Source organism: Choristoneura fumiferana, chromosome 19, assembly GCF_025370935.1.
Source record: "Choristoneura fumiferana chromosome 19, NRCan_CFum_1, whole genome shotgun sequence".
In the NCBI taxonomy this organism is placed as follows: domain Eukaryota; kingdom Metazoa; phylum Arthropoda; class Insecta; order Lepidoptera; family Tortricidae; genus Choristoneura; species Choristoneura fumiferana.
The window spans coordinates 860244-881901 of NC_133490.1; the positions used below are offsets into that span (position 1 = coordinate 860244).

At 37.3% G+C, this 21658-nt stretch overlaps 2 protein-coding genes across 3 annotated transcripts in view; one reads left to right on the forward strand and one right to left on the reverse strand.

Moving 5' to 3' along the window:
* LOC141438693 (trehalose transporter 1-like protein) overlaps positions 1–21427 on the reverse strand; it is a 52044-nt gene extending 30617 nt beyond the window's left edge. The window contains exon 1 of one of the 2 annotated variants that reach the window (XM_074102602.1): positions 21394–21427. The gene's annotated coding sequence lies outside the window, so the exon portion shown is untranslated. Of the gene's footprint in view, positions 1–9045; positions 9071–21393 lie in introns of those variants that run through there. The other variant, XM_074102601.1, reaches the window with a different exon arrangement.
* On the forward strand, positions 10527–15122 carry LOC141438751 (uncharacterized). Its single transcript, XM_074102694.1, has 2 exons — positions 10527–12114; positions 13635–15122. The coding sequence occupies exons 1-2, from the start codon at positions 11220–11222 to the stop codon at positions 13697–13699; spliced, it is 960 nt and encodes a 319-aa protein (XP_073958795.1). The 5' UTR covers positions 10527–11219; the 3' UTR covers positions 13700–15122.
* Positions 21428–21658: the final 231 nt, after the last annotated feature.

Genomic DNA, 21658 nt, shown 5'->3' on the forward strand with positions numbered 1-21658 from the left:
TTTGCTGCCAATAATTTGTTACTAAATCCTAAGAAACTAAATGTATTAAATTCTCGTTGATAAATTCATCTAGCTCGAATTCAGTTTCTAATATAAAGTTAAATGGTCAAACTATTGAATTTGTAAAATCAACAGTATTTTTAGGAATAACGCTCGATTCTAAACTACAGTGGGGACCTCACGTCACAGCAATCGCGGGTAGATTGAGCTCTGCTGCTTTTGCAGTTTGGAAAATACGGCAGCTAACCGATGTGGCGACGGCACGGTTGGTGTATTTTGCTTACTTTAATAGCATTATTTCGTACGGCCTTATTTATGGGGATCTGCTGCAGACATTGAGTCAATTTTTATCTTACAAAAGAGAGCAATTAGAGCAATTTATAATTTGAAGACGCGTGAATCTTTAAGATCTTTTTTTAAGGAAACAGATATCCTAACCCTGCCGTCGCTTTATGTTTTTGAAATAATCATGTATGTTAGGAAGAACATATGTGATTTTCCCACTAACGTCGATAAGCCAAAGGCTACTAGAAACACAGGGAAGCTTAAAGTTCCATCTTACAGACTGGCTAAAACCAAAAAGTCTTTTCTGGGAAATTGCATACGTTTTTATAATAAAATTCCAAAAATATTATAAATGAAACGGATACAAAATTCAGATCTATTGTCAAGAAGACATTAATATCAAAGGCGTATTATAAAGTTAATGATTATATCATGGACAGGGATATTTGGAAATAATTCCGATCCGCATTAGCGATCCCTTCAAATAGCGAACCTACTGTGTTTAAAAATAAAGTTGTGTTAAATACTTGTGATGTAAGTATACATATCATTTAATAATATTGTAAATCTGTTTTAAAAAAATATATATATATACCTCGTTGAGTTTCTTGCCGGATTCTTCTCAGCAGAGGTTTTTCCGAACCGGTGGTAGATTTTTTTTTGACATTCATAAGTGCTTGTTATAGCCTAAATTGAATAAAGATATTTTGACTTTGACTTTGACTTTGACGTCAAAAATATGTATCCACATTGTCACTAACTGCAACGTCGACACGTTAACTATACTCGTACCTAGTTACTCGCGGTAAGTTAACTATAACACGATAGGAAACGTGCTGTTACTGTGCTTTCCCGTTGTATTTTGTCGGATAAGTTCGTTAATATGATTGGTTATTTAGAGTCTTTTTTAGGGTTCCGGGGCCAAAATGGCAAAAACGGAACCCTTATAGTTTCGCCATGTCTGTCTGTCTGTCTGTCTGTCTGTCCGTCCGCGGTTTTGCTCAGGGACTATCAATGCTAGAATACTGTGATTTTGCACAGATATATAAGTAAGGTATGCCGACAAAATTGTACAATTAAAAATTTAAAAAAAAATTTTTTTTAGTGTACCTCCCATAGACGTAAAGTGGGGGTGATTTTTTTTCTCATCAAACCCTATAGTGTGGATAGGTCTTTTAAAACCATTAGGGGTTGCTAAAACGATTTTTCGATTCAGTGATCTGTTTGTGAAATATTCAACTTTAAAGTGCAAATTTTCATCCCCCCCCTCTAAAATCTAAACCGGTGGGTAGAAAAATTTGAAAAAAATCAGGATGGTAGTAAGTATATCAAACTTTCAAGGAAAACTATAACGGCTAAGTTTACTTGCGAATTATTAGTAGTTTATGAGTAAATAGCAGCCTAAGGTATTAAATATACCTAAACTTGAAAGATTCCGTACCTACCTATAAAATACGAAATCCTGAGAAAAATATTACTTAATTTTTTCGTAATGGCTACGGAACCCTATTTTGGGCGTGTCCGACACGCTCTTGGCCGGTTTTTTTGTATTTTTATTTCAATTCCAAATTTGTTACTTTTATGGACATCCCGTAAAACCATATCGAAAATACAACCTGAGACATGGATGCACAGAAAAACCAGAAAAAGATACCAACGCTGCGAATCGAACCCAGGTCCTGAGCATTCCTTGCTGTGTGCCATACCCCTACACTACCACTGTACGTACAGACACGAATTTCTCCTATGCACAGCACCATATCTCAGGTAGCTTTTTGCTACTACGCTACTTAAGCAGCAGCACTAGCGACATTCTATGTTTCGCTCTCATCGAGAGACGTAACACTCTTTCGGAACTAACCGCTCACCCAGACAAGAGATGTCGCTACTGAGCAATCAAATTATTATTATGATTGGTATAGATATCGCTAGTGCTCAGTAGCGTAGTAGAAAAAAAGCAACCTGAGATATGTGTGCATAAGAGAAAGGCTGAAAGTTTCTCGATGAGGGCTACAGCATAGATGTCGCTAGTGTCGCTGCTTAAGTGACTAAATAAGAAAACAAACAAGCGGAGATATGTGGTGCATAGGAGAAATTCGTGTCTGTATCACTGTCCAGTGGTGGTGTAGTGGTATAGCACGTGGCACGGAATGCCGAGGACCTGGGTTCGATTCCCAGCACTGGTCTTATTTTTCTGGTTTTTCTATGCATCTATATTTTTCAGTTTGTATTTTTGGATAAGTTCGTATCTCAATTCAGTAAACTTCAAGATAAACGATTTTTTCCGATAAAATACTTACGATAGCGATATTTACTACATCTGTATAAGTAGTCGACCAATAAATTAGTTTACCACCCTAACGTTTTATGTCATTTGCAGGGATGTAACGGATGTGGTTTTATCGGAACCGAAAGCGGAACCAGATGTTTTCAATTTAGTTTATCAGAACCAGAAACGGAATCGGAACCGGAACCAGAATCGGAGCCTGAGTGATAGGTGGACGAGGTGTTAAGGGTAGGTCTACTAAACCTGAGGGTTTATTGCATAATGTTTCTGACACTTGAGATCACAATCAAATAATAGTGATCGCATTATAAAAACTGTTATTTAATTGTGATCGCGAGTGTCAGAAACGTCACATAATTAGCCCTCTGTATGTTTTTGATGTACGCCGCTTATGTCCAGTCGCCGCGGTAAGCGTTGACATCCGATATAACTTCCGTTTCAAAAGTAACGGAACCGGAACCGACACGGATGTTTAATATCAAACGGAAGTTCCGACTTAACGGAAACGGAATCGGAGCTCCGTAACATCCTAGTCATTTGCAGCGCAAACGTCAAAGCCTATTTTCACTAAGTCAATATGACAATCAGCCTCTTTGTTTTATTTCTAAAGTAGGAACTGTCATTAAACTTGGTAAAGCATTTTCTTGGCCGACCATACCTTCACCACTGGTGGCTTGTCGACGTTCATCAGTGACAAGCTAAGGGGGCGTCCATAAATTACGTGAGACATTTTTTAGGATTTTTTGACTCCCCCGCCCTCCCTGGTGAGATTTCGTAAGATTTTCCTTAATTCCCTCCCCCCTCCTCAAATCTCACGTGAGATTTTTTGAAATGTGTTTTGGCTGTAAACCCGTTGGATTTAAAAAAGAACAATACAAAAAAAATATTTGTTCTATATATTAATTTTATTTACGACTAGCAAAGACTAGTATTTGTGATTTGAGAATATTGCCGCAGTTTAAAATCACTGTGATAAAAATAAATAATAAATATTTCAACTTAAATTAATTAACTTTACTTTCACGCAATATTACACGGTTTTCTGTTGAAAAAAAAATTACGTGATATTTCTTAAAACCACCCCTCTCCCCCAAGTGAGATTTGGAAAGATTTTACTTGACCCCCTCCCCCCCTTAAAGACCTCACGTAATTAATGGACGCCCCCTAACTGCATATAACTAAGATGCACCTTTAATTAAATGTTTCTTATTACGCACACCTACAACTGTACCACTACCATAAGTTTAGTGACCGTACTCGATAGCGACGGCGTAAATTATTTGTAGAGGCGCTGTACAATTCTCCATACAAATAATTTACGCCGTCGTTATCGAGTACGGTCACTAAACTCATGGTAGTGGTACTGTTGTCTTATTGACCACTCGCCACCACGTCCTTCTCCTAATATTACAACGAATAATTATTATAATTGATAAACAAAAGCAAAAGAACAAAGAAAATGTGAAGGTAAGCAATTCCAGTAAACTCATGACTATTTTCCAATGTAACAATGTATTTGCAAATATTAACTTGTTAATACAAGCAACATATGATTTCTATATAAATATGCGTTCGTTTGTTTGTTGTCTGTCTGGTGCATTTATCTGTTTCCACGTACTCGAAGGTTGTTCCTTGAAATACTTATGATTAAAAATATGCAAAGAAAAACACTTGCTTTATTGTAATTCTAGCAAAATGCATGACACACCATAATGAGTAAGGTATATTTATCCAAACCGTTTAAAACGATTCTTACATCTCACATCCCCCCACATCTCTGGTGGAAACGGAGTCTTATGAGGTAGGTATCATTAGATTTTATCAAAACTGTTGGAATGACACAGTATTATAATGCTTCTAAATGGCGTAAGCGAAAAAATATGAAGTGGGTTCTAGACAGCTAGTTAGACTTGTTTTATACTTTGAGGTTGTATTACAAAGTGTTTTTAAGGCAGTCGGGTTTTTTGTCTCATTCTGTCTAGTTAGGGCCGCTTGTACATAGGTTAAAAAACAGGCCAAGATAGGCAATAAGTAAGGATAGGATTCTTGTACGGGGGCCTTATTTATATTTAAAAAAAAACCTTCCATTTTTAAAGCCGCTTTGATAGAAAAAAGACCGGGCCTTTACAAAGGTCAAGTTTGCTTTGCCGGAACATTCTCGGTTGTACAATCTGGACAGCTGCCAAGATTGGTCGTGGAAAGCGAGTGGCACAACGTAACAGTATTTACTGTTACTGATGCGTGAAGTAAACAAAAGTATATGAACAAATAACACTGCAAATGAATTTAATAAAAAAAAACAAAAGCAAGTGTTTGATTTTTTAAATTTAATGTTTTATTTTATACTTATTGATAGTACATTAAAAGCATTATAACCCATAATATGGGTATCAAATGAAAGCTAATAAATAGCACGTTCTAAAATGTTACATTACAATATTTTTTTCATTCCTTCGCCATATTTATCTCGGAGACGCCATATTCAAATATTATACAGCCTGTATCACTCCGACAGTTATAACGAATCTATGATATCTCATATGTTCTAATTTGTACAGCTGTTTAGGCTGCAGCGAGAGACCAAAGCAATGGACATACAAACATACTTACATACGCTCGAAAAACATAACCCTCTTTCAGTCAGTCGGGTAAAACGGGAAAAATATGCCGCAAAAAATATCAGATTGTAATATTGAAATAAAGAAAAGTATAGAAAATGTATGTACGATTTAACTAACCAAGATGTGCAGAGTTGCAAAGAGATGTTTAGCCTGCATTTTCACGAGTCATTAATGCGAGAATGTGTCGCGAGGAATATGATTTTCATGGACCAATAGAAACGCTTAATTCAGGAGAAGATCTTTAATAATGGAGCCTTCTGGATTTAAAGGATGTTTTACTACAAATGCTAAGTATAAGAAAACTATAATGGCTAAGTTTGCTTGAGAATTATTAGTAGTGTAAGAGTAAATAGCAGCCTAAGGTATAAAATATACCTAAACTTGGAAGATTCCGTATAAAATACGAAATCTTTAGAAAAATATTGCTTATTTTTTTCGTAATGGCTACGGAACCCTATTTTGGGCGTGTCCGACACGCTCTTGGCCGGTTTTTTTAAACTACCAGCGCTTTCGGAAAGACCATCATTGCCAAGCGCCGCAAGAAACTTGGCAGAAACTCATTTTTTCAAAATAAAATAATTACAAATAAAATGCTTAAAAACTACAGTATAAAATTAAAGAAAAAATTACAAAAAAAGAATAATAAAAATACAGGGATATATGGGGTCCCTTAGTTACAAAACTAAACACTAACCCCCTTTGTACAAGTATCTTAAAGTTTGTCAATTGTATTTTGTTAATTTTATTTTGTACAATAAAGAGTTTACATACATACATACTAACTATATCTAAGTTCAGTGGAAGTGTAGAAAGCTTCCACCGTCATGAATTAAAAAAAATGTCGGTTGAGTTGGCAAATAAGTGACGTCATAGCTAGGTATTGCCATATTGAATCAACAGAAATAATAATATTTATTTAAAGCTAAATAATAACGTTGCCACGATAAATTATAGCAGATGAAATAGAGTCACTCCACGATTCTAAAAGTTTTGACGATTTTTGCCGAAACCTCATATTTAACGCCCATACCCGCGGAAACAAACGGTATATAGAGTTCTGAAAAGTGATAGACAAGCCGAAATAGAGTGAATGCGAGACAAACGAAAAAGGTACATGCGCTAAAAATAATGAATATTAACTTTGAAACCTTTGTTTCCAATTCGCATATCGCCGAGTCCTCTTATTCTGATAGAAGGCCTGTGTCCAGCAGTGGGACGTATATATGCTGGGATGACGATGTTGATATGTCTTTAACTGAGTACTGATTGAATAAAAACATTTTGCAGTCAATTGCCAATGTCACACAATATTGCAATTAGAGTTAGTCGCGGAGTCGGTGGCTTGTAAGTAAATTGGGGTTAAGAAGATCACAGGATCATGCTCTTGCGCAGATCTATTTTAAACTTCAACAAATTCCTCGGCCCAATTGATCGTTATTTTACTTCTTTTTGATTAGTGCAAACTGTTTCGCTGATTGGTATTAATTTTATTGTTGTGCTTATCTCGGCTTGGGAAAAAATGGGTACCTATTTTAAACGAGTTGTTGATGTTTGTTTTTTATCGATATGCTTGGTTGTTTCCGCATTTCTAAATAAGCAACTAAAAGTTATTTACAACAGTGTACGGTGGAAACCTATTTAAAATGTCCGTAATAATGCTTTATGTTTAAACAAGACGTGAGAAATGATTAACATAGTAAATTTATGTTAATGAAAAATAATATTAGCTTAGTTCCGATCACTAAATAATTGACATATCTCCGAGATAGCCAATTTTGGTAAAAGATAATAAAGATTAATAGATATGGAAGGTACCTTTTTCGTTCTTTCTTTTTTGGTTCTTTTTAACCCCCGCCCGACGCAAAAAGAGAGGTATTAGAAGTTTGACCGCTATGTGTGTTTGTCTGTCTGTCTGTGGCACCGTAGCTCTTAAACGGGTAAGGCGATTTGAATGCCGTTTTCTTTATTTGAAGGCAGGTTTTCTAGCTATGATTCTTAGACATGATTTATCAAAATTTCAGGTTTTTTTGAGATAATGAACATCGAAGGAACAATGTCGGGGGTTTTTAATTTTTTTTTGTTTTTTCGTTGTTTTGTAACCCTTTAAAAATTGCTCAAAACAGAACTATGAGAGGGGTAAAAACATCTATGGTACACAGTGATTCGGGAGACGTGAGCAGGAGCAACGCTACCTATTTTAGGGACATTAACCATTCTTTTTTTAAGTTGAAACATAAATTATTAAATTATTTACCAAGTTCATGGTCACTGCAATTAAAAGTGTGGGAGTTTTACTTAGTTATAGGATTATCGTTCTCGAGTGAAGACCGCGGATCGGCAAGCGCAGCGTAGGATATCCACCAACAAGATAGACGGATGACCTGGTTAAAGTCGCGGGTTCACGGTAGACGCAAGCCGCTGCCAGCCGAAGCAACTGGAGGTCTATGGAGGAGGCCTATGTCCAACAGTGGACGTCCTACGGCTGAGATGATGATGATGATGATAGGATTATGAACGAACCATTATCAATGACTGAGCTCTCGTCTCCTGAATCACCCAATAGTATGGCAGCACTAGGCTTTGCTTTGTTTCAAATGCAATGTACCATCACCATCAGCCAAATATGTGGTCTACCAGTACCACCCTAAAGTTGAAAATCGGTTGCATGTCATGGAACAATAATTATTTTAAAATTTATGACGGTGGAAGCATTCTACACTTCCACTGAACGTAGATATAGTTTAGATATAGTTAGTGTTTAGTATTGTAACTAAGGGACCTGTATTTTTATTATTATTATTTTTTGTATTTTTTTTAAATTGTATAATATAGTTTTTAAGTATTTTATTTGTAATTATATTATTATGAAAAAATGACTTTCTGCCAAGTTTCTTGCGGCGCATTCTTCTTGGCAATGATGGTCTTTCCGAAAGCGCTGGTAGTTTAAAAAATGACGTGTAAAAGTGCCCATTGCGGCCTATTTACTGAATAAATCATTTGAATTTTAATTTGAATACCAATAGACGTGTCTGTCAACTTGAAAGTTTGACTTTAGCGACATATTTATGTGATAGGAATTTGTTTAAAAATTGGTATACCACTTATTTGGCTGATGGTGATGGTACCTACCTAAAACGTATTTCAATAAAGTAACCAAACTATACAAAATCCTGTGTTATTCCAACATACTCGTAATATATGTTATGTTTGAGGTTTTGTGTGATGATGGATAAATGGTCTTCATCTGTTCATTAATGTTTTATTATTTTCTGCTTGTGTTACTTTGTTTTATGTTCATGTAGTCTAAAATTCACAGTAATTTAATTTTACTGCTATACTGTGCATTTTTTTTTTTTGAAAGAAAGAAAGAATTAATTTATTTGCCAAAATTCGGCACAGCATATAAAAAACACAATAGGGATGTTGAATCCATTAAAAAATAATTCGAAGACACGACTTTAGTAAAAAAATGCTTAATTTTAGCCCTGAAAACCAGATTAATTGTCGATTAACTGCAAAATTAGATTTTTTGTTGCTTTAAAACAAATAAATAGTTATTTGATTGAGTTGGCGAACAAGTGACGTCATATGTTGCTATTTCCATTCAAACTCTATGGGAGAATTGTGTTTTGACAGCTCATAAAAAGTAGGTACGTCAGTTGATTGGTGGAGTAAACATCCCTAATAAAAATAAGACAACCTTATTACATACTCTTACATACAAAAAAGAAAAAAAAGACATTGTGCCGAAAGAAGCAAAAAGGGCCATACTCAGCGTATTAAATAAATAAACGCCGTCAAATTTCGGTCAACATAAACACTGCAACAAAAATATTGATTAAAGTTACTCACATGTTCTCGATTCGGTTAGTCTACTACTAACAATTTAGAACAGACTGAACTCTATTTTCTATATTTCCCTAAGCCCTTGCTAGCTTCTTCCCGGAACACAGAGCACTGTCGTTCACAGCTGATATTTGGCACGTGTTCAATGACAACTAAAGTATCCGATAAAATGTCAACAATTGAGTGTTAAGGAATTGTCTGAGATCACTAATTGCTATTTTATTGCCTTTCTGCGTGTTATTGTGTCTACGTTATTTATGACAGAAGCAACTGATTGGCATTTTTTTCTGCGAGGGTTGCCATCTTGGGAATTTGGCACATTATGCGTTTATTTTTGAACGCAGATTGAACGACATTGTTGTGAAATCAGCGAGCTAGTTCTTTATTAAAATGATATTATTATTATTATTTATTAAGATAAGTACAGTAATTTAGTATCATTTGAGGTTTTCCCAGAAAATGATATCGAATTTCATGAAATGTTTGTTATTTTTATCTCAAGATAACGAATCACGGGGGCCTTCTTTAGATTTAATTTAGTTGGTTAAGTTTTTAAGTTAGGTATTTTACTTATGGTTATTTTTGACTAAGTTGTTTTAAGTTATTTCTTTTCGTTTTGTGCTGTTTAAATATTACGTGTACTGTTAACAATAAATTAAAGACAATTCTGTTAAAAATAAATCGCGAATAAAAACATAGATTTGCTGAATGTGTCTTTTATCACCATTTGAGCAGCCGTAAAGAAATCGTGCATACAAAAAATATATATGTAGAGTTGATTTGAGAAACTTCCCCTTTCTAAAAGCTTTAATTTAACTTCTAATGTTTGTTTATTCGGGAAGTCTTGGAAATCGAATTTCACTATCCATTTCTAGTAATTAGTAAATTCTAGTAGACTGTATTTTGGATGACAATGTGCGTATCGCCAACAAAAGGCATATTCACCAAAAAGTTTTAAGTTTAAGTTTCTTTTACGAAATTAAATAAAAAAAGTTTATACGAATACAAATAAAAACACAAGTATTATAGGTAATAAATACAAAAAAAATACATTAAATTATTTTAAGTTATTTAAAGAAGAATTTAATCTATTTTTTAGCAGCAGAAGTTGCACTGTTGTGTTTCGGCGTGGAGAGTAAGACAGCCGGTGAACTACTGGCACTTGAGGTATATCTTAGGCCTCTAGGTTGGCAACGCATCTGCAATACCCCTGGTGTTGCAGATTTTTATGGGCGGTGGTGATCGCTTACCATCAGAAGACCCATTACTCGTTCGCCATCCAGTCAAATAAAAAAAAACTATATGACCAAAAAAGTCAGCTGGCTTCGATTTTGCAAACTGCAGATATAACCGTACACTTGTCCGACAGTTGTAGCTGCGATGCAATTGCTAAGGGCGCGGCCACTTGAAATCGCTCGACGCTCGTTCCAGCGTTAAATCTGATCACGTGACATATAGCGATAAAGCTGAAAATGTTGAGCTATCTGTTCAAGAGTCTGAACATGGCTTAAAGCTCTATATTGTCTATTTTCCTTACTCTGTGAATCATTCATTCGTTCTCGCTCTCTTACTTTTTCTCTCAACCATCAAGCACACGACGCTCTGTAAAAAATTGTGAATTAATTAATAAAACCCAGTTTTCAAGATAAAAAACTTTTAATTTATGTTCCCATGAACATAATGGTGCCGAAACAAAAGCAATAATAATAGTTCCCGTAAAAACTTCGCTCAATTTCGCCAAAGTGCAGTGCAGTGCAGTGACCGCGTGTGCCGGCAAACTCTCATCGGGCTACGCGAACGGAATATCGGAAACGCGCATGAAATTAATCAGTCGTCAAAACAATACGATTCATCATATTTCATCCATCAATACATAGACTTTCTCAAGTGCAGTTCCAAGAATTCAAAACCGAACGGCCGCCATATTTTTTCTCAAATTCCGAGAATTCCGCCAACTCGTCGGCTATCTTCATTCACGTTCAGTCACGACAGAGAAGGCTGTTCGTAAGAGTACGAGTGCGAAGGAGAGCGGAATAACCGCTCGGTTTTGTTCGTTCGCTCCACTTTCAAGTCTGCTATTGACGTCCGTCACATTGACAACTGACATTGGCATATCTGTCACCGGTTTAACCACAAAACTTCGATCATAATAAACAATCAAGCGGATTATTGTTTTCAAGATGGTAAACGAAGAAACTAAATCGGCAACCATCTCCCCAGACGAGAGAAGGTTAAAAGCCCAGATAGCCCAGTGCAAAGGCTCATTAACAAAAGCGGAAAACTTTTTACGGAACCAACAAGAAGGATCTTTAGACAAAGAAGCCATCAACACGCGCCTACAGCAGCTGGCTGGTGTCTTAGTGAGCCACAAAGAACTGTCATTGCAACTCCACCTGCTTAACGAAGAAAGCGCCGACACAGACTTCAACAATGACGACTTTGAGGACAGATGCCTGGCAATTACGGCGAACTTACGCAAGCTGCTCCATACTCAAGAGCCGGTGGCGTGTGGCGGGTCTTCAGCAATAAAATTACCGGATATGGACATACCAGTCTTCGATGGCAAGGATTTCACCAAATACAATACCTTTATAGAATTGTTTAGTGCAATTATCGATAGTAACACCAGGTTAGCTCCTATCCAAAAATTATTTTACCTAAGAAAATTTCTAAAAGGCGAACCACTGTCCTTAATTGAAGGACTACCTATTACCGGGGATTCATACCCCAAATCCCTTGAACTGCTTGGCAATCGGTATGACAATAAATTCCTAGTAATAACAAACCACGTTCAGGCATTGCTCGACTTTCCCACAATTTCAAAGGGTGCATCTAGCAATTTACGAGAACTAGTGTCAAACTCTCGTCAACACTTAGCTGCACTGGAAACATTAGGACAATCCCCCAAACACTGGGACATGTTACTTTTGCCCATTTTGCTTAGGAAGGTCGACCAATACACTTGCCGTGCATACCACAGTGAGCGTGTCACAAAGGAGCTGCCCACACTAGAGGACTTCTTCACCTTCTTGGAGAGAAGAGCCTGTAGCTTCGAAGTGAGCCAGCAGAGTGAAGGTAAGAGCCATTCAAATTTTAATAAAATTAAGGTCACAAATTTTGCAAGCAAAACTGCGGCACCAGGGCCGTCTTGTAAATTTTGCAATGCCTCGACTCACAAATTATTCAAATGTGACAAATTCCAAGCCTTGCCCATTGGGGAAAGGGCTGAATTTGTGTCAACAAATAGCTTGTGCAAATTATGTTTAAATCCACACAAAAATAAGTGTCAATTTCACTTCAAATGTGAACAATGCAAAAGCAAAATGCATAATTCTGTATTACATGGTATAGACGAACCAAAGGTTTCCATGCACAGCAATAGCTTCACAAGCACTGTACTACTGCCCACCATCAAGGCCAAAATTCTTAGTCAGGATGGCAAGTCATACACAATAGCCAAGGGGCTCGTAGACAGCGGCAGTCAGGTATCATTTGTGACAACAGCACTTGCCAATTCCTTAAAATTGAAACCTTTCAATAATATTTTGAACATCACAGCCTTGGGCAAGCAAACAAAATCTACTTCCAAGTCTGTCAATGTCAATTTCATGTCACTTCAAACTGACTTCAAATGTCAAGTGACCTGCTCAATAGTTGACCACATAACAACAAACTTACCTCAGCACAAGGTGAACATGCAAAATGTAACCATACCAGAGTTCACGAAGCTCGCAGATGATGAATTTGACACTCCGGGCGAAATTGCATTTTTGCTTTCAGCTGACATATTTTTTAAAATATTGTTGCCCAACAAAACCAAACTTCAAAATAGTGATTTATATGTGATGGATACTGAGTTTGGTTCAATATTGTCGGGTGAGATACAAGGTAATGAGCCACAGTTTAACAGCCATCCTGTAACCTTGCATGCAATTATTTCTAACAATGATGATAGTGTTGATCACCTCCTTCAAAAGTTTTGGGAGACTGAAATGGTCCCTGGAACGAAAGTGGAGGTTACAGCAAAGCAGGTTTCCTGCGAAGCCGAATTCAGAGCATCGGTACAGTTGGTCAATGGCAAATTTCAAGTCCCCCTGCCCCTCCAATGCCCCCCTGATCAAGCTAATCTAGGTAGCACATATTTTGTCGCCTCTAAGTCCTTACAAGGCTTACAAAAACGGTTTGCAAAAGACAAAGGGTTGAAGCAGGGCTATTTTGACTTCATTAACGAGTATGTTGCACTAGGTCATGCCAAAATACTCAACTTAAACAAAGAAAATATTCATAGCTGCTACTTCATGCTTCATCATCCTGTCATAAGGAATGACAAGAAAACTACTCGTTTGAGAGTTGTCTTCAATGGCAATACAAGAGCTAGCTCAAATCATAACAGTCTAAATGACATGCTGCTTAATGGACCTAATAATCAAAATGATTTATTTAATATTTTAGTGCTGTTCAGGACCCATAAGTATGTTCTATTGGCTGACATTAAACATATGTATAGGGCTATCAATATAGACCCCGCCTTTAGGAAATTGCAAAACATACTGTGGACCGATGAGGATGGAACTAATAAGATTTTACAATTACAGACGGTCACCTATGGGCTCAAGAACTCCAGCTACCTCGCAACACAATGTCTGCAGGAGCTTGCTGAAAGATATGCTGCAGCGATGCCCAATGCTGCCAGGGTGATCCGAACAAGTATGTATGTCGATGACAGCTTGTTTGGAGCTAACACCATTGAAGACGCATTGCAGGTAAGGGACGAGTTCATTAGCTTATTGAATATAGCCAGTTTTCAACTACATAAATGGGCAGCCAATCATCCCGCCTTGTTAGCAGACATACCAGCTGACAAACAACACTTTAATGAACGGGAATTGGCTCAGCAAAATCTATCCATGAAGGCACTAGGTGTTTCATATGACATTAGCAATGACCAATTTAAGATCACTCGTCCTACCAGTGAGCCCACCAAGTGGAACAAACGCAGTGTGCTTAGCTTTATCAGTTCCTTCTTTGACCCACTCGGCCTAGCAGCACCCGTCATACTGAAGGCTAAGCAGTTCATGCAGAGGCTGTGGTTGGACAACCTGGAATGGGATAGTCCATTACCTCAAGAATTTTTAAAGGATTGGTTGAAATTTTATCAATGTCTAAACAGCATGCCTGTAATATGCGTAAATCGAGATCTTGATATCCACAACGCAAACAATGTTGAAATTTTCGGTTTCTGTGACGCTTCTGCCGGTGCCATTGGCGCCGTTATATATGTAAAGGTAATCAAAAGCGGTACGGCAAAATTCACTCTATTGTGTGCCAAATCTAGAGTTGCCCCAATAAAAACTCGCCTTACCATACCAAAGCTGGAGTTAAACGCAGCAGTATTGCTCGCACAACTATATTCCAAAGTGGCCTCCATATTTGGCGCCATTAAAGTGGATAAAAATTACCTATTCTCAGATTCCCAAGTCACTCTCTGCTGGTTAACGTCAGCCAGAACAAACTTGCCAGCATTTGTTAAAAACAGAGTCAACACGATCAACGAACTCACAAATGATTGTCAATGGTGTCATATTTCTGGCCCACAAAACCCAGCTGACTGTCTGTCACGTGGCTGTGATCCACAGCAACTCCTTTCTAATAACCTATGGTTCAATGGTCCAGATCACCTTAGACACGCAGATTACAGCCCACTTATCATGCCTACATGTGCCCATGTCACATGCATGTTAAATGCAGGTGCAGACAAGCAGTCAGATGAGTGTTGTGCAAGTGAGGAAATCTTTAACAAATTCTCATCATTTGGCCAACTCATGAGAGTTGTAGCTTGGGTAAAACGATTCATCTACAATTGTAAAAATAATGTAAAACGGTCTGGATATCTAACTGCCGATGAGTTAATAAATTCATCCAATTCAGTAATTTCACAAATTCAATTAAAATATTTTGCTGAAGATATTAGCCGTATTAAGGAGAATAAGGACTTAAAATCTAATTTAAAAACTTTAAGCCCCTTTATGGACGATAACTGCTTACTAAGAGTTGGTGGTCGTTTACAAAACGCGCCAATACCGTACTCCAAAAACACCCAATTATATTGCCAAGTAAGTGCCATGTCACTCAATTAATTATAAGAAATGAACATATTGCTCTACTTCACTCTGGCTTGGCCTTAACTGTTAGCAACCTAGGGTTGAAATATTGGATTATCGGTGTCTCTCGTGAAGTGAAAAGAGTCCTAAGCAAATGTGTTAAATGTTACAGATTCAAGGCCCAAGGTGCCAGCCAGCTCATGGGATCCCTGCCTTCTGATCGAGTCACCGAGAGCCATCCCTTCTCCAAGGTTGGAGTGGACTACTGTGGTCCATTCCAGGTCAAGCAGTCGAGCCTGCGGAGGTCCATTGTCACCAAAGGGTACACGTTAGTCTTTGTTTGTTTTGCCACAAAGGCCATCAATTTAGAGCTTGTGTCCGACATGACCACTCAGACTTTCCTGGCCGCCTTAAAAAGGTTCATTGCCAGGCGAGGTGTGCCACAAGTAATACATTGTGACAATGGCCAATCCTTTAAGGGAGCAAATAACACGCTTCACGAATTGTATTTACTTAACAAAAAAGATTGTCATCAAAATTCTGTAGCCAAGGTTGCTGCTGATAAGGGCATTGTTTTTAAATTCATACCCAGCTATAGCCCCACATTCGGCGGCCTGTGGGAATCGGCCGTAAAAAGCTTCAAATACCATTTTAAAAGGGTCGTTGGAGCTAATATTTTCACGTACGAAGAGTTAAATACAATTTTGACAGAAATTGAAGGTGTCCTCAATTCGAGGCCACTGACCCCATTGTCGAGGGACCCCACAGATCTGTCAACCCTAACACCGGGGCATTTTTTAATTGGCAGGCCAATCACTTGTATACCTGAGGCAGACCTCGCCGAAATTCCTTCTAATAGACTCAAATTCTGGCGGCGCTGTACGCAAATTAAACAGCATTTTTGGCATGCGTGGCACAAGCAATACCTTTCTCACCTAAATAGTCGGCCAAAATGGCACAAAACGTTACAAGACATTGAAGAAGGTAGCCTTGTATTGCTCAAAGGTGACAATGTGCCTCCCCTGCAATGGCCTATGGCTCGAGTCATTAAGGTATTTCGAGGACAAGATCAGAAGGTGAGGGTCGCTGAGTTGAAGACCGCCACGGGTATAACCCGCCGGTCCATAAATAAACTATGTGTATTACCAATAGACTAAGTCGCGCTGTACCTTATTGGATAATATCTTATATACCTACATAAGTAATTAAAATTATTAATAAATTTGTGCAATTCAAGGTATTCTAATGTTACCACTAATGTAAGACGCTTAAATAATGATCTCATCAATGTACCTAAATACCAAATAGTTTAAATAATACTCACTTAACATTTTTATTTCATGTCTTAGGTCTTACCTATGTAGCGACATATACCTAACATATAATATAACTTTATTCTAAATTAGTTTAAATAACTTGCCTTGCCATAATGTAGTAAAAATAACCCTAAGCTAAGATAAACCAGTTCATTAGTGGTTATTGACAACCAATGTCTAATTACAATTTTGTAAGTACAATGTGTAACTACTTAAAGTAAAAAAGGGTCTGTTATATTGTAAGCATAGTTAAGTAGTTGCTTCTACTGATTGTAAATTAAATAGTACTTCCTTTCCCGGGAATATGTTCAAGAGTCTGAACATGGCTTAAAGCTCTATATTGTCTATTTTCCTTACTCTGTGAATCATTCATTCGTTCTCGCTCTCTTACTTTTTCTCTCAACCATCAAGCACACGACGCTCTGTAAAAAATTGTGAATTAATTAATAAAACCCAGTTTTCAAGATAAAAAACTTTTAATTTATGTTCCCATGAACACTATCGCTGGAAAAACCTCTTCAATTTCGCTAAAAACACTGTTAATGAACTAAAATAATTTCCTTGCTCACCCGCGACCTTAAAAAAGTAAGTAGTTTGTAAGGTCGCGGGTGAGCAAGGAAATTATTTTAGTTCATTGATATGGACCTCCGCAAAGTAACGCCTGATTCAATAAATTATTTAAAAACACTGTTATTTTTTTCACTCATTCCAATTTCTTTTATTTGTACCACTGCAGCACACGACTGCTACTAAATGAGATAAGAAATCAGCTTCTAAGGCCAAGATCATTCTTGCAAGAAGCCATCTTGTCGCTGCTGCTCGACGCGGCGACTTGACGCTACTTTTTTGAGTCGCGGGAAATTCAAAATCATTTTCAAAATGGGGTCACATGATCAGATTTATCGCTGCAAACGAGCGACGAGCGACTGCATGTGGCCCCACCTTAAGTGTTACTGTTACCCAGTTGGCGGAAACATGATGTAATAAATACCTTGTAACATTGATTTCAGATAATTCTTATAGTCATTCGTATTTTACTTAAGAGAATTGAATAGGTGCATATATAAATCCCTTCATAATGCACCCCTATGATCCTCAAGGAATATACTCGTCAAATTTCAAGACTCTCTGGCTACAATGGTTTAAATAAAAATAATAAAGGAAATTTGATATTTAATTTGGTCACATTTTACAAAAACAATATTTGAACACGAATCATATTTACGAGCAGAATGGACACAAAAATCGGCCAAGAGCGTGTCAGACACGCCCGAAATAAGGTTCCGTAGCCGTTACGAAAAAATTAAGTCATAATTATCTAAGGATTACATATTTCATACGGAATCTTCCAACTTTAGGTATATTTTATAGGCTGCTATTTACTCTTAAACGAATAATAATTCTCAAATAAACTTAGCCGTTATAGTTTTCCTAGAAAGTTTGATATACTTTCTACCATCCTGAATTTAAATTAGCACTTTAAAGTTGAATATTTCGCAAAAATATCACTGAATCGGAAAATCGTTTTAGCAACCTATCAATTATACAATATCAATATTATACAATATAAAACTATCGTTATTTATCTTAAACCCAATGGAAAAACTTATAAGGAAAAAAACCCTTCTTTCCGAGAAGCGGACGGCGTGCAAAATATTTACGATCATCAAAAAGAATTAAATTCATATGCAAAAATATCTATGAAACTTTCGATCTTCAAATGTATATTATATAGTATTTGTAATTTCAAAAAATTCTGAAGAGCAGGTCCGGACGATGCTCTACTATTGAGGCCTTTGGTCAAACTAACCGGTGGTAGTTTTTTTTTGACACACACATTTTTTTTTTGACTACTAAGCCACCACAACATTCTAAGAGGAGGCTTGTGTCCTGCAGTGCGACATATTTAATATGATGATGATGACCAACTTATAATTTGAAATGAAATGAAATGAAAATTTATTGCGTATGAATTCAGGTTTTAGATTGCAGTTACATATGCTTAAACGTAAGTTTCACTTAACCCTACTTTTACGGTGTGGTGTACACGCAATAATAATTATGAGCGAAAATCTCGATAGCTTAAAACAATATGTGTCACTGGGATTGAACCTATCCAGTCTAACTAGCTATCCAGTCTAAACACCAACAAGATAAAGACCGACTTATGCTCAGAATAATAATAAGGCAAGAGATCGGTTCCCACGGATCCGAAACGCCGTTAAACCCCGAACCGGTATAAAACGTATTAGTAATTAACATTTATTCAAAAGAATTTAAAATACTTTAAAGAAATGACGACAACTTACATATTTATTGCTAAGGATACACCACTGGCTCCGCTTAACGTCGGTCGTTGGGAATATGAATTAAAATGACAGAAGCTTTTATGTTGGCTTTAAAAACACGGGATAAAGTTAAATTACTGTTTTACTCAGAGATGTCAACTGACTTTTATGGATCTTCACATCCATGCGTCCTACTGCTGGGCACAGGCCTCCTCTCAGAATAAGAGGGCTCGGGCCTTAGTTCGCCAGATTGGGAACTTCAAACACGCCATTGAGTCGCATGTTTACATTCACCGTAAAGCTAGTACGCACATAAATTATGAAAAACTCAGAGGTGTGAACCCGGATTTGAACCCACGATCTTCTGTTTGAGAGACCATAGGTCAAACCACACCGCGACTATCTGCGAAGAATTCATTTATAGCTAGCCCGCGGTTACTTTGCAATTTTCCGGTATTATTCAAAACTAGGTATTCTATATTTTTTGCGGGTTCCTCAACTATCTCCATACCAAATTTCATGTAGGTATACAGTCAGTTTGATTCCTGGCCACCGTGGAACTTTATGTATTACATATATGTATGTATGTAAACTCTTTATTGTACAAATAATTAACAAACAGAATTGACGGACATAGAGATATATGTATATACAAAGGCGAACTTATTCTTATTGTAATATTTTTTTCATAACATTATATATATCATGATGTTGAATGTCATTACGACACGGTTCTGTGGTGGTCTAGGAATTGGTTGACTACAAGTACATAAATCATTTTAGCGGCTTAAGCGTGAAGAGATAACAGACAGATTGAAAGATCCGGGGTGGTTCGAAGGGGAGGAGGGTCACAGGGGACATGACCCCCCAAAATCGTACACGTCAAATTGAAAAATCTTGTAAAAATTAACAAAATATCAAAAAGCAATTTTTTGACTCTAGCCACGATGTAGGAACATTTTTTATTCCAAAAATATGTTTGAGGCACTATGCAATTTTTATATGTTGGATTTGTAGTTGAATGTTTAAAGAATTAAAAAAAAATAAGCCTGACGAAGAAAATGTATGAGGAAACTTGAAATTTTAGGTATTATTTATGAGTAAAAAATAAGATTTAAAAAAAGGCAGATCATTTTAGTGACTTTCTACCTGCCATGTGATCAAACCTAGCAGGTAGTTAGATTACCTGGCAGGTAGAAAGTCCCACCAAAATGATCTGTCTTTTCTTAAAAAAAAGTATACCTTGGTAGAGCGGTTTAAATCTGTAAACAATTTACATGTCTTACTATGGTTCGAATGATACAGTGTGATTGATGGATGAACATAACAACATCGGAGCCTTAGTAATAGTCTAATAGGGTTTCGTGAGTCCTGGTGGGCATAGAGCATAGAAGCCTAAAATTAACTGCATGTAGAGGCAAAGTTAAGGCCGGCGGAGGTTAAGGGAGGCGGTTAAGGTTAAGGCTGCCGAAGACAGAAAAACATGGAGACGCATAGAGCAAGGAGCCGTCCGCACTTCAGACTAGACACGACCTTCAGCAATGAAGATACCGACAAAGAAGAAGAAAGAGGCAAAGTAATGTTATTTCGGTTTAAAATAATGTGTAGAAAATTTGAACTTTACCGACTTTTCGGTAATAATACTGGCTTTAAGCCTAATGGCGGTATCCCAAAAAACATTGTTGAATTATTATGCTACAAGCTTTTGCCCATGGCTTCGCCCGCGTGGAACTCGGTTTTCCGGGATAAAAGTAACCTATGTCACTCTCTGGCCCATAAACTATCTCTATGCCAAAAATCACTTCGATCCGTCGCTTCGTTTCGACATGAAAGACGGACAAACATACAAACACACACGTAGTAGTATGGATAGTGTAGCTAAAAGTTGTTTTTTTTTGAGATACCGTCTCTGGCTTAGGACGACAGAATTTCATCATGATGTCAGCATTATATGTCCCACTGTTGGATATAGTCGTCCCCTTAGAATGAGAGGGTTTGGACTGTAGTTCACACGCGAGCCCCGAGCGGATAAAAAGCTTCACACACACAATTGATTGCTTCACAGGTTGTGCAAATCTGTTAGCGATGTTTTCCTTCACCCTTAAACTCGTGGTAAATTTCAAATGTAATTTTGCACATGATCATTGGTCTCACTCAGTAACCATCGAATAAACCGAAACATTTATCAGCGCTACTAATGTCATGTTGACATCCCATACTTTTGTCAAGGAAATCAAAGTGAAATCGATTATTGAAACGTTCCACCCTGTTACATGAAACAATTTGTTCGAGTGTACATAATAAACAAATTCTTCGTCAACGAAATAACGGACATCTAGTAGGTACAGTCGGTGCGATACATAAGTATCAACATTTCTTAGCAAAAGTTTATACATAAGTCAGGGAACCGACCGTACAGTCAAGGAAATTAAATCACTACCCAAGGCGGAACCTTTGTGCTACTAATGTTATATTGACATTCCATACATCTGCTAAAGAAATCATGGCAAAAAATATTATGAAATGGTTCCACCCTGGCACGCAAATTAATTTCCTTGACAGTACATACATAGCCTAAGTTTTTTTAACAAACAAACATGTATTGAAATAAAATAACTGGCTGTTTAAAAATAACACAAAGGTACTTACAGGTTTCGAAGCTAACGAACTCACGCGTGAACGAAAAAGAAAAAAAAATGTCACGAGGTGGTCCGGTCGGCGGCCCGGGCTGCTCGCGACTATCGACAGCGGAACGACTTGCTAGTGACGTCCTTAGTATCGATAAAAACATCGATACTTGGTCGAATGTCCAATCGAGCTGTATTGTGGCCAAGTGGTTTTGCAGGTGGTAGGACCTTGTGCAAGGTCCGCCCGGATTGCTACCACCATCTTGCTCGCTAAACCTGCCGTGAAG